Source organism: Balaenoptera ricei, chromosome 2 (genome assembly GCF_028023285.1).
Source record: "Balaenoptera ricei isolate mBalRic1 chromosome 2, mBalRic1.hap2, whole genome shotgun sequence".
Classification (NCBI taxonomy): Eukaryota; Metazoa; Chordata; class Mammalia; order Artiodactyla; family Balaenopteridae; genus Balaenoptera; species Balaenoptera ricei.
In genome coordinates this window covers 76,889,219-76,903,549 of record NC_082640.1, presented here as the reverse complement: position 1 = coordinate 76,903,549, position 14,331 = coordinate 76,889,219, and the positions used below count along the sequence as shown (strand labels likewise).

Sequence of the window (14,331 nt, the reverse complement as noted above, 5' to 3'; positions counted from 1 at the left end):
CTCATAACCAAATGCAGCCAGTGTTCCTTGATTTACATAAACTGGCAAGAAAGGACATGTTTGCCACAATCACAGAAATTTACATATAGACTGCTTATCTTTAGATGATATTAAGTTAGTATTAATTATTTAGTTGTGATAATGGTATTGGGGCTAAGTTAGAAAATGTTATTTTCTAGACATGCATAGAGAAACATTTAGAGGTAAGATGTCATGAAGTCTATATCTTGAAACGCTTCAGTGTTTTTATTTTATAGTTTTGACTTTGGAGCCCTGTAATGATTTACACAATTACATAACAAAATTAAAATTAAAAAAATTTAAACTCCTAAAATCCAAAATGAAATAAATGAATCTAACTGTAGTTCAAGTTGGCATGTTAATGACACAGAAAAGAATTATTTTAAGGGACTTTTAAAACCCAATATTTTGACTGTACATCCTAAGGACCAAAAAGAACAACAAAAAATTTAAAGTGAACTCAGTATTGCTACGAATAATGTTGGTATTGTTATCTTCAAGCATTAACAGAATTACTTTATTTGCTTTATCCCATTATTTACTATATAATATATATTATTTATATATAAGTATACTTATTTATTTATAGTTTTATGCACCTACACAGTATAGAGCAAGTAACTGTAATAATGTCATCAGAAATCGAGGTTTTCAACATAAGAAAAATGGGATACAAATATAAAGACCAAAGAAGTAAAAACACTATAATCTTAAAAATGAACTGGGGGATTTCCCTGGCAGTCCAGTGGTTAAGACTCTGCAATTCCACTGCAGGGGGCACAGGTTCAATCCCTGGTCTGGGAACCAAGATACCGCATGCTGCATGGCGAGAAAATTACAAAAAAAAAAAAAAAAAAAATGAACTGGACATTATCAGTATGAACTCATGTTTCATTTTTTTCTTAAAAAGTTCATATTCCTTGCTTTTGTCCTCTGAAAAGAATAAGAAGCACTGTTAACAGACAGCAGTGAGCACTCTTAGTGACTAGATTGATGGTCTCTAAATACTATTTCCCATTAAAATAAACCACGGCTTTCTGATGAAATGGCTGATTCCAGGGCTTGGCAGAAAAAGTACAAGATGAGCCTGGATCATCCTTTTTTGTTTTTATCATCTTTATCGGAGTATAACTGCTTTACAGTGGTGTGTTAGTTTCTGCTATATAACAAACTGAGTCAGCTATACGTATACATGTATATGTAGAGTGAGTCAGCCCTGTGTATACATATGTCCCCATATCCCCTCGCTCTTGTGTCTCCCTCCCACCCCTCTAGGTGGTCAACAAACCACCGAGCTGATCGCGCTGTGCTATGCGGCTGCTTCCCACTAGCTATCTATTTTACATTTGGTAGTGTATATATGTCCATGCCAGTCTCTCACTTCGTCCCAGCTTACCCTTCCCCCTCCCCGTGTCCTCAAGTCCATTCTCTACATGTGCCCTTATTCCTGTCCTGCCCCTAGGATCTTCAGAACCATTTCATTTTCTTTTTTTAGATTCCATATATATGTGTTAACATACAGTATTTGTTTTTCCCTTTCTGACTTACTTCACTCTGTATGACAGACTCTAGGTCCATCCGCCTCACTACAAATAACTCAATTTCATTTCTTTTAATGGCTGAGTAATGTTCCATTGTATACATGTGCCACATCTTCTTTATCCATTCACCTGTCGATGGACATTTAAGTTGCTTCCATGTCCTGGCTATTGTAAACAGAGCTGCAATGAACATTGTGGTACATGATTCTTTTTGAATTATGGTTTTCTCAGGGTATATGCCCAGTAGTGGGATTGCTGGGTCATGTGGTAGTTCTACTTTTAGTTTTTTAAGGAACCTCCACACTGTTCTCCATAGTGGCTGTATCAATTTACATTCCCCGCAACAGTGCAACAGGGTTCCCTTTTCTCCACACCCTCTCCAGCATTTATTGTTTCTAGAATTTTTGATGATGGCCGTTCTGACTGCTGTGAGGTGATACTTCATTGTAGTTTTGATTTGTATTTCTCTAATGGTTAGTGATGTTGAGCATCCTTTCATGTGTTTGTTGACAATCTGTATATCTTTTTTGGAGAAATGTCTATTTAGGTCTTCTGCCCATTTTTGGATTGGGTTGTTTGTTTTTTTCATACTGAGCTGCATGAGCTGCTTGTATATTTTGGAGATTAATCCTTTGTCAGCTGCTTTGTTTGCAAATATTTTCCCCAATTCTGAGAGTTGTCTTTTCCTCTTGCTTATGGTTTCTTTTGCTGTGCAAAGCTTTTAAGTTTCACTAGGTGCCATTTATTTATTTTTGTTTTTATTTCCATTTCTCTAGGAGTTGGGTCAAAAAGGATCTTGCTTTGATTTATGTTAGAGTGTTCTGCCTATGTTTTCCTCTAAGAGATTTATAGTGTCTGGCCTTACATTTAGGTCTTCAATCCATTTTGAGTTTATTTTTGTGTATGGTGTTAGGGAGTGTTCTAATTTCATTATTTTACATGTACCTGCCCAGTTTTCCTAGCACCACTTAATTGAAGAGGCTGTCTTTCCTCCACTGTATATTCTTGCCTACTTTATTAAAGATAAGGTGACCATATGTGCGTAGATTTATCTCTGGGCTTTCTATCCTGTTCCATTGAGCTATATTTCTGTTTTTGTGCCAGTACCATACTGTCTTGATTACTGTAGCTTTGTAGTATAGTCTGAACTCAGGGAGCCTGATTCCTCCAGCTTCGTTTTTTTTTCTCAACATTGTTTTGACTATTTGGGGTCTTTTGTGTTTCCATACAGATTGTGAAATTTTTTGTTCTAGTTCTGTGAAAAATACCATTGGTGGTTTGACAGGGATTGTACTGAATCTGTAGATTGCTTTGGGTAGTATAGTCATTTTCACAACGTTGATTCTTCCAATCCAAGAACATGGTATATCTCTCCATCTGTTTGTATCATCTTTAATTTCTTTCATCAGTGTCTTATAGTTTTCTGCATATAGGTCTTTTGTCTCCTTAGGTAGGTTTATTCCTAGGTATTTTATTCTTTTTGTTGCAGTGGTAAATGGGAGTGTTTCCTTAATTTCTCTTTCAGATTTTTCATCATTACTGTATAGGAATGCAAGAAATTTCTGTGCATTAATTTTGTATCCTGTTACTTTACCAAATTCATTGATTAGCTCTAGTAGCTTTCTGGTGGCATCTTTAGGATTCTCTATGTATACCACCATGTCATCTGCAAACAGTGACACTTTTACTTCTTCTTTTCCAATATGGACTCCTTTTCTTTCTTTTTCTTCTCTGATTGCTGTAGCTAAAACTTCCAAAACTATGTTGAATAATAGTGGTGAGAGTAGACAACCTTGTCTTGCTCCTGACCTTTGTGGAAATGGTTTCCGTTTTTCACCACTGAGAATGATATTGGCTGTGGGTTTGTCATATATGTCCTTTATTATGTTGAGGTAAGTTCCCTCTATGCCTACTTTCTGGAGGGTTTTTATCATAAATCGGTGTTGAATTTTGTCGAAAGCTTTCTCTGCATCTATTGAGATGATCATATGGTTTTTTTCCTTCAATTTCTTAATATGGTGTATCACATCGACTGATTTGCATATATTGAAGAATCCTTGCATTCCTGGGATGAACCCCACTTGATCATGATGTGTGATCCTTTTAATGTGCTGTTGGATTCTGTTTGCTAGTATTTTGTTGAGGATTTTTGCATCTATGTTTATCAGTGATATTGGCCTGTAGTTTTCTTTTTGGGGGACATCTTTGTCTGGTTTTGGTATCAGGGTGATGGTGGCCTTGTAGGATGAGTTTGAGAGTGTTCCTCCCTCCGCTATATTTTGGAAGAGTCTGAGAAGGGTAGATGTTAGCACTTCTCTAAATGTTAGAATTTGCCTGTGAAACCATCTGGTCCTGGGCTTTTGTTTATTGGAAGATTTTTAATCACAGTTTCAATTTCATTACTTGTGATTGGTCTGTTTATAGTTTCTATTTCTTCCGGGTTCAGTCTCAGAAGGTTGTGCTTTTCTAAGAACTTATCCATTTCTTCCAGGTTGTCCATTTTATTGGCATATAGTTGCTTGTAAGTAATCATTCATGATCCTTTGTATTTCTGCAGTGTCAGTTGTTACTTCCTTTTTCATTTCTAATTCTATTGAGTCTTCTCCCTTTTTTCCTTGATGAGTCTGGCTAATGATTTATCAATTTTGTTTATCTTCTCAAAGAACCAGCTTTTAGTTTTATTGATCTTTGCTATTGTTTCCTTCATTTCTTTTTCATTTATTTCTGATCTGATCTCTATGATTTCTTTCCTTCTGCTAACTTTGGGGTTTTTTTTGTTCTTATTTCTCTAATTGCTTTAGGTGTAAGGTCAGGTTGTTTATTTGAGATGTTTCTTGTTTCTTGAGGTAGGACTGTATTGCTATAAACTTCCCTCTTAGAACTGCTTTTGCTGCATCCCATAGGTTTTGGGTTGTCGTGTTTTCATTGTCATTTGTTTCTAGGTATTTTTAGATTTCCTCAGTGATCTCTTGGTTATTTAGTAGTGTATTGTTTAGCTTCCATGTATTTGTATTTTTTACAGTTTTTTTCCAGTAATTGATATCTAGTCTGATAGCGTTGTAGTAAGAAAAGATACTTGATAAGATTTCAATTTTCTTAAATTTACCAAGGCTTGATTTGTGACCCAAGATATGATCTATCCTGGAGAATGTTCCATGAGCACTTGAGGTGAAAGTGTATTCTGTTGTGTTTGGATGGAATGACCTATAAATATCAATTAAGTCCCTCTTGTTTAATGTCATTTAAAGCTTGTGTTTCCTTATTTATTTTCATTTTGTATCATCTGTCCATTGGTGAAAGTGGGGTGTTAAAGTCCCCTACTATTATGATGTTACTGTCAATTTCCCCTCTTATGGCTGTTAGCATTTGCCTTAGGTACTGAGGTGCTCCTATGTTGGGTGCATAAATATTTACAATTGTTATGTCTTCTTCTTGCATTGATCCCTTGATCATTATGTAATGTCCTTCCTTGTCTCTTGTAATAGTCTTTATTTTAAAGTCTATTTTGTTGGGGCTTCCCTGGTGGCGCAGTGGTTGAGAGTTTGCCTGCTAATGCAGGGGACACGGGTTCGAGCCCTGGTCTGGGAGGATCCCACGTGCCAAGGAGCAGCTGGGCCCGTGAGCCACAACTACTGAGCCTGCGCATCTGGAGCCTGTGCCCCGCAACGGGAGGGGCCGCGATAGTGAAAGGCCCGCGCACCGCGATGAAGAGCGGTCCCCGCACCGCGATGAAGAGTGGCCCCCGCTTGCCGCAACTAGAGAAAGCCCTCGCACGAACCGAAGACCCAACACAGCCAAAAATAAATAAATAAATAAATAAATAAATAAATAAATAAAGTAGCTATAAAAAAAATTTAAAAAAAAGACGGTCTTGTTAAAAAAAAAAAAAAAGTCTATTTTGTCTGCTATGAGAATTGCTACTCCAGCTTTCCTCTGATTTCCATTTGCATGGAATATCTTTTTCCATTCCCTCACTTTCAGTCTGTATGTGTCCCTGGGTCTGAAGTGGGTCTCTTGTAGACAGGATATATATGGGACTTGTTTTTGTATCCATTCATCCAGTCTATGCCTTTTGGTTGGAGCATTTAATCCATTTACATTTAAGGTAGTTATTGATATGTATGTTCCTATTACCATTTTCTTAATTGTTTTGGGTTTGTTATTGTAGGTCTTTTCCTTCTCTTGTGTTTCCTGCCTAGAGAAGTTCCTTTAGCATTTGTTGTAAAGCTGGTTTGGTGGTGCCGAATTCTCTTAGCTTTTGCTTGTCTGTAGAGGTTTTAATTTCTCCGTCGAATCTGAATGAGATCCTTGCTGGGTAGAGTAATCTTGGTTGGAGGTTTTTCCCTTTCATAACTTTAAATATGTCCTGCCACTCCCTTCTGGCTTGCAGAGTTTCTGCTGAGAAATCAGCTGTTAACCGTATGGAGATTCCCTTGTATGTTATTTGTTGCTTCTCCCTTGCTACTTTTAATATTTTTCTTTGTATTTAATTTTTGATAGTTTGATTAATATGTGTCTTGGCGTGATTCTCCTTGGATTTATCCTGTATGGGACTCTCTGTGCTTCCTGAACTTGATTAACTATTTCCTTTCCCATATTAGGGAAGTTTTCAACTATAATCTCTTCAAATATTTTCTCAGTCCCTTTCTTTTTCTTGTCTTCTTCTGGGACCCCTATAATTAGAATGTTGGTGCGTTTAATGTTGTCCCAGAGGTCTCTGAGATTGTCCTCAATTCTTTTCATTCTTTTTTCTTTATTCTGCTCTGCAGTAGTTATTTCCACTATTTTATCTTCCAGGTCACTTATCTGTTCTTCTGCCTCAGTTATTCTGCCATTGATTCCTTCTAGAGAATTTTTAATTTCATTTATTGTGTTGTTCATCATTGTTTGTTTGCTCTTTAGTTCTTCTAGGTCCTTGTTAAACATTTCTTGTGTTTTCTCCATTCCATTTCCGAGATTTTGGATCATTGTTACTATCATTACTCTGAATTCTTTTTCAGGTACACTGCCTATTTCCTCTTCATTTGTTTGGTCTGGTGGCTTTTTACCTTGCTCCTTCATCTGCTGTGTGTTTCTCTGTCTTCTCATTTTGCTTAACTTACTGTGTTTGGGGTCTCCTTTTCGCAGGCTGCAGGTTTGTAGTTCCCTTTGGTTTTGGTGTCTTCTCCCAGTGGGTAAGGTTGGTTTAGTGGGTTGTGTAGGCTTCCTGGTGGAGGGGACTGGTGCCTGTATTCTGGTGGATGAGGCTGGATCTTGTCTTTCTGGTGGGCAGGACTGCATCCGGTGGTGTATTTTGGGGTGTCTGTGAACTTATTATGATTTTAGGCAGCCTCTCTGCTAATGCGTGGGGTTGTGTTCCTGTCTTGCTAGTTGTTTGACATGGGGTGTCCAGCACTGGAGCTTGCTGGTTGTTGAGTGGAGCTGGGTCTTAGCATTGAGACGGAGATCTCTGGGAGAGCTCTCGCCGATTGATATTACGAGGGGCCGGGAGGTCTCTGGAGGACTGATGTCCTGAACTCGGCTCTCCCACCTCAGAGGCTCAGGCCTGACACCCAGCCAGAGCACCAAGACCCTGTTAGCCACACGGCTTTTGGGAAGTCTGAGGTCTTCTGCCAGCATTCAGCAGGTGTTCTGTAGGAGTTGTTCCACATGTAGATATATTTTTGATGTATTTGTGGGGAGGAAGGTGATCTCCTTCCTCCCCACAAATACAGACGTCTTATTTCTCTGCCATCTTGAAGGTCCTCCTGTTGCTCTACTTTTTATACTGTACTATTCACCTTTTACTTAGTTTTGTTTTTTGATTTTTGAACAAATTTTGAACTTGATATTTTTAGACAATTTAAAAGTCAACAACATATCTGCATTGCCCATTCCTATCACAATCACATACAGGTACCATCTGTACCTAGAAATGGAGTTATGTGTTTTTTAGCCTGATTTCCTTATGGAAATCCTTATAGGAACATATTTCTTTATAAATCTTGTATATTCCATATATAAGTTATGAAACGGTTTCATAAGGCTTCTTCGTAGATTTATTTCATCAATTCCTTATCTAAAGCTTCATTTATTTACTTTTCTTTGGGCACATTTCCCAATGGCAAACCTCCTTTGAACAACACACTTCATCAATGCCCTGAGACAGCTTTAGCAGGTTCAGTCTCAGTCCTGTAGACATTTCTATATCCCAGTGTAAAAGTCACTTGCAGTGTTCAGGTAGGGATCCTTGCCATGGCAGCCAGGAAAAGGCCCTGACCTTTGACCCATCCTCCATCCAGGCTCTCTTACTCCCTCCTGGCTGCCCTGCCCCGCTCCTCGGCTGGAGCCTGGAACATCTTAAATAAGGAAACTATCCAACACTACTGGAGTCATGTCAAAGGGACAAAGAAGCCAATACAAAGGGCTCTCACTGGCCAAAGGTAGGACTATTTGAGCCTAAACGAAAACCGCAATGTTGTTCAACAGGTAAGGTATTTAAAATCTACCAATGTAGAATGATATTGAAAACAAAAACATTTTACTTTGCTGCTAGGGCATCAACTCATTGCTTGAAAAATTAGTAAATAAAGACAACAAATCAAGCTTTTTAATCTAATTTTCCCATATAGATTGTATTTTATGGTAAACAAATAAAAATTCCAACTAATAAATTAATGTAGAAGGAATAATAGAATTAGAAAATGATTCTTTTTCAACCATCAATTAAATGATGATTGTGAAATGAGAATTTATAATGGATCGACCCACTGGAAATCTGAACATCACACGAAGACAGACCAACAGGCATTACGTGCACAGCATCAATGATGGAGCATTTTTTTGCCAAATAATTGAACCTGAACCTGATCAAGCTGTTAGATCTGTCAATTTACAGGAATAGAGAGGACAGTGCACAGTCACGGTATACAATTAGGTAACACCAGACTACAGAAAATTCTGCAGGACAAACCTTTTTCTTTAACAAATAAATACCAACAAAACAAAAAGAACAAGAGAGAAGTGTTAATGACAGACTTGAGAGAGACACAACCAGGACAAAGTGTGAGCCTTTGGAACCTAAATGAAAATGAATCAACTGTTGAAAAGAATTTATAAGACAGTCATGGAACTGGAACACTGATAATATTAGATGACATTGAAAGAATTATTCTTTTTTTTCAGGTGTGATAAGAATGATATTTTAGAGGTACACACTAAATTATTGACAAATGAAATGATTTTCTCCCTAGGATTTGCTTTAAATAATCAAGTGGGGCAGGGTGGGAGGACTAGGTGCAACAGGATTGGCCACATATTAATAGTTGTACAAGCTGGATGATAGATACCCAGGTGCTTATTATAATTCTCTTTCTAATTTCATGTTTTTCTTTAATTTTCTTTTTTGAAAAACGAAGGACTAGTGTGGCTAGCCTAGAGTGCAGTTGTTCATTGCAGTTGGGTACATAGTTCTGTTGTAATTAATTGCCAATTTGGGAAATGCTATTGAGATAAAGACTTGAAGAATTCATACATAGAAGCTTTTCTTGGCAAATAATCAAGTGACAATAACTATTGGTAGAAAAAATGTGGTTACAATCCCGGACTTATGGATAATCACTATTTTTTTAAAAAAATAGGTTAATGATAATCGAACTGACTCTCAGTAAGTTGCATATTGACAGCAAAGTTTTTGCTATAGATTTGGTACTATCATTTACTTTGTGTTTTATCAATCTGATGGAGAAATATTTCAGAATTATCAATAAAATAATTATTTGTTCAAATCCAAGAAAAAAAAAGAAAAATGAAGGACTAAAAAATTAACTAACTAAAGAAGATGAATGCAAACATGACAAAATGTTAAAAATTGTTAAGTTCTAAGTGATGGAAATATGGACGCTTACATTTTCTGTATGTTTGAAAATGTTCGTAATGGTAAACAAAATTGTAAAAGCACTTCAAGCCAGTAAAGACTCAGAGCTAGGTCAGGTTACAAGGACTGTGAAATGTAGTTACAGACACCTAATGCTGGCATTGACCAGTAATGCCCTCAGAAAATTAAAAGCAAATGATAAAAAACCAAAAATATTCAAACTTGAACTATTGGACTGGCCAAAAAGTTCGTTCAGGATTTTCTGTGTTATGGAAAAACCCAAACGAACTCTTTGGCCAACCCAATATTAAATTATTAAGGAAAAAGAAGGACCTAGAGAAAAAGACTCCAGCTGACAAAATAGTGACACATGCTTACTATACTTGTAACATAAAGGATTTCCAATTCAGAGTAAAGCCACAATACAATCAAATGGGAGGGGAGGTGTCTTATGATTTTATTTCAGGGCCTGATGACAATCAGAGAAAGATCCAGCTAGAACCATGTGCCCTAAGGCCTTAATGCCTTAAGTGACAGGGGTATAAAAAGCAACCTCACAGAAGCTCGAACCTTTTATGAATTGGAGTTATAAAACAAACCAAGGCAAAGCTAACAGGCTGCTTGCTACTCAGATACGTTAACCAGCCACTGGAATGAGCAACTACTGCAAAAGCATTGCTCCTTGACAGAATCCTAACTACAGCATGATCTCATGTTCCCTGGCCCTAAGAAGGCTCTTTTCCATACCTGATGATGACACACTGGTTCTCTCTGTCAATTATCATGTTTCTGTACATATTATCTGCAAGAGCATAGATATGTGGTGGGTTTTCATACTGTGCCTGGAAAAGAAAGAAAAACAAAACCATGGTCAGAGCAACACATTACATTTCTTTTCTTGGCCTTGGAAATGAATACACCACTGTATAGTTCCAGTCTTAAAGGTTGCATAATACAAGAATCATAAACTTGCTAAGGTCATGAGGAGGTACACCTAAAACAATGAAGATGGAATTTGGAAGGACTTTTCTGTAGGCCTATGTGTGATTCAGCCTTCAGACATAACCAATGTCTTCAGATACTCTGATACCACACCCCTCCAACCCAGCAGACCTCTGTAGACCACATTCCGTTTCTAAGTGTTTCTGAAGACATTTGGGCAACAGGTCTTAAGAGGGGCTTACTAAAAACCTGGATCTGACTTGTACTAATTCAGAATTTCTACATAGTTTTTTTTTTCTAAGAGGCAAGTTGAAGATCCTGGGACCCCACAGGAAATTAAGTGAGACTATATGAAAATAAGGAAAAAACTTAAAAACTTTCCATTAGAAGAGGGCAGGAGGTGTGGTTCTTTAAAGAGACAAACAGATTTGACCAGTTTGTCCCATCTCAATATGGAAAAACAAAAAATCCTACCATGCCAAGATAGCGGGTTTGTGCTTCAGTCTCATGGGATATCTTAGCTATGCATAAATATAAATCCACCAATAAATTCACTGCGTCAGGACGACTGCAGCCCTGCTTTCTTCAGTTTCTTGGCACCACTTCCACCACTTCCTCAAAAATCACTAAAAAGAATAATACTTCATATGGTGGAAAGCTGGAGAAAGAACACGCCTTAAATTTAAGACTATTTACCATAAAAGAGTGAAAAGAAAGCCAAATCCATAGGGAGAAGACATTTAGACTCTGTCTTTCCCTTCTCTGGTTCCCATCTCTAGAGTGGAGATAATAATGTCCATGGTACACATCTCACAAGGTAACTGAGATGAAGGATGGGAAAGTAATTAGAAAAGGTAAGTAAAATGCAGAGGTAAAGCAGAACTTACTTAATCCAGCTTTGAGCCCTGTTACACAACAAGTTACTACAGTGTAAGGGGCCTGGCCCAGAAATTGCCACTCACTGCAAGCTCTGGCGGATCAGAGTGGAGTGACAAGGGGTGAGAGATTGCTCGATGGCTGCACAAATGGTAAGCGCCGGTGTTTCCAGCGCCAACGGCTCCCCACATGTGAGCGGGGGGCTCAGAAAGGAAACTGCTCAGTGAGGGTCTAGTTTATTCCTGGGACTGATGGACTGAATAATTCTATACAGGGACAAAAATAATGTCGTTCCTGCCTTCACCTCATAGTGACAAGGGATGCATAGATGGGACTGCAGGATAGAGTCTTAAATTGTCTTCTTCCAGCCCAGACTGCTCATATTATTATCTTTAATACCTCTTTGAAAACAGGGAAACGGGAAAAGAAAAGAGGATGAGGGACTTCTCTGGTGGTCCAGTGGTTAAGACTCCAAGCTTCCACTGCAGTGGGCACGGGTTCAATCCTTGGTTAGGGAACTAAGATCCTTCATGCTGTGCTGCGTGGCCAGAGGGAAGAAAAAAAAAAAAGGATGGAAAATGGAAGGAAACGGAGTGGAGAGAAAGCTGTGAGCACTGGAGGGAAAGGAGTGGGCAAGTCATTGCCCAATAAGGCTTCCAAGTCACTTAGCTAGTTATACTTGACCTCTGTGTGTCACTTTTTAGTTTTCAAATTGGTTTCCCATCTATGGACTCATGGTACTTCTCAGCTACCGATAAGAATTATAGGGTAAGCATTTCCTCTACCTGATCTTCCCCCTTACCCCTGCAAGTCACTGAGACCTGACTTCAACTCCCAGCTTCAACACTCAATATATTCAAGTACTTTACCTCTCTGAGCTCCAGTTTCCTCACCTGTAAAATGGGGATGAAGAGTAATCCATAGCCAGCATACAGGGCTGATTTATTATTGTTGCAAGTGTAACATAGTACCTGGCACTAAGTAAATACCAATTTTACAACATTCTGTTACCATTAGCAGTTAAAAATAAATATATTTTTAAAAATTCTAGGTCATTTCTTTAAAGAGAACTCTTCAAACGATGAATGGTCTGAAAGGGACTCATGCAGCAATGCTTTTCAGAGAAATGGGAAGAAACAACACGAACACACAGCACTTCCACCCACCCCACTTTGGCTGTCACTGAGGACGCCAAGCCAGCTCCGTGCCTGCTGCCCCGGGGCCCTGCTGATCAGGGCGCCAGGGCAGGGCCCAGCCTCTACTGACAGTGTTTCCCTTGTGCTGGGCTCCCATAAAGGCAGCATTATCAAAGGTCTTTCGCGTGGCAGCCTCCTTCGGCTCCAGCTACCAGCACCATTCATCTGGCAACAATGGGGTGGGCTCTTGCTCTGGGTAAATTGCCTTCCACTTCAACTGATGAATTTGTGTGGGCTCCCTTTTGTTTGTTTTCCAGGGGTCAGGATTAATGAACGCTCTTGTGCTTCTGCTGTAAAGGAAAGAGGGAAGGAAAAAGATGCAGAGATGGGGAGGCCTGGGGAAGTGATGGAGCCATGGGATGAAATGTATTAATTAGGATTATGGATTCTATTTTTATCACACAACTGAAATGGCTATGGAGCTGGGTCTGAATAGAGATCAGGGTCACATTAATAAATGAAGTAATAAAAGATTCATTTTCCACGTTCCACTCATAGCCACAGCTTAAGTGATTTGCAGAGAAAAGTTCCCGTCGCCCTATTTGTTTTTTTTACCGAGTAGTGTTTTTTTTTAGTCCTTAGAATTTTGTGACATATGTGGAAGGAGGAAGATGCCTGAAGCTGTAAGTCCTACATCCTGTTTAACTAATTTTGTATATAATGTTCCAATAATAATACTCCTATGCTTTTTTGAGCTGTTCTAAAGAACAGCACATTATTAAAAATCAAACAACGTCACCTACTTGCGTTTCCCCAATAAATAATTCATAATAAGAAAATGCAAATGTATTGCAAACTTCCAATTGCCCATGCATCATAAAAGCCCCCAAACACTACAGTAATTTATGTGGCATGTAACTTACCGCTCCTTGGTACATTTCAATTTCCTTTTCCCCAAAATATGGCATCTGCTTGAAAGGGTTGACTGAGATTAATACAGATCCTATATATGTCTGAGTTTAAATCCAGTTAAGGTCTATCATTAATCTTCATAGCTACACATTTTTTGAATTAAGCAACCAGATGTTATCAAGAATTCATCATGATTGTCCCAACGAAAAGCTCACATGTTTGTCATCTAAAAGATTACAAATAAAGACAAAAGCCATTACCAACTAGCTCAGGTTTTGTTCTTCAGGAAGAGTAATGAACTTAACTACCAAAGTGTTACTAAAAGAAATTGTTATTTTAAGTGAATTGAAGCACATTCTTTCAAGACTGGTGACATGCACAGCTAGGAAAAAACAAATGACCGAGGAGTAAAAAGAGCAAATATTTTTTCCTTGGAAATTTCATGTTTCTTAGGTAAACTAAAAACGTATTCATTTACCTGTTTAACAAGTAGAGGGATATAAGATGAACTGAACAGTCCTGCTCTCTTTTTTTTTTTTTTTTTTAATTTATTTTTGGCTGCGTTGGTTCTTCGTTGCTGCCCGTGGGCTTTCTCTAGTTGCGGCGAACGGGGGCTACTCTTCGTTGTGCTGCGTGGGCTTCTCATTGCGGTGGCTTCTCTTGCTGCAGAGCACGGGCTCTAGGCACGCGGGTTTCAGTAGTTGTGGCACGTGGGCTCAGTAGCTGTGGCTCACGGGCTCTAGAGCGCAGGCTCAGTAGTTGTGGCGCACGGGCTTCATCGCTCCGGGGCATGTGGGATCTTTCCGGACCAGGGCTCGAACCCATGTCCCCTGCATTGGCAGGCGGATTCTTAACCACTGCGCCACCAGGGAAGCCCCAGTCCTGCTCTTTAGAAGCTCTGGAGAACTGAGTTGTTTCCATAAGTGGTATTCAGAGCAGACAATTACAAACCCACATAGATCAGGTTTAGGGAAGGAGGTTTTATTTCTGTGTGGGAAATCCCAGAAGGCCCCGCAGAAGACAATGTGTTACATATGCCCCCAAAATG

General features: G+C 38.8%; 1 protein-coding gene across 1 annotated transcript in view; it reads right to left on the bottom strand.

Moving 5' to 3' along the window:
- Window positions 1-14,331, bottom strand: part of MYO1E (myosin IE) — a 201,092-nt gene that overhangs the window by 94,040 nt on the left and 92,721 nt on the right. Inside the window, exons 3-4 of the mRNA XM_059913157.1 lie at window positions 13,295-13,384; window positions 10,165-10,259 (exon numbers count right to left, since the gene is read on the bottom strand). Coding sequence (XP_059769140.1) covers window positions 10,165-10,259; window positions 13,295-13,384 — 185 coding nt within the window. The remainder of the gene's footprint in view (window positions 1-10,164; window positions 10,260-13,294; window positions 13,385-14,331) is intronic.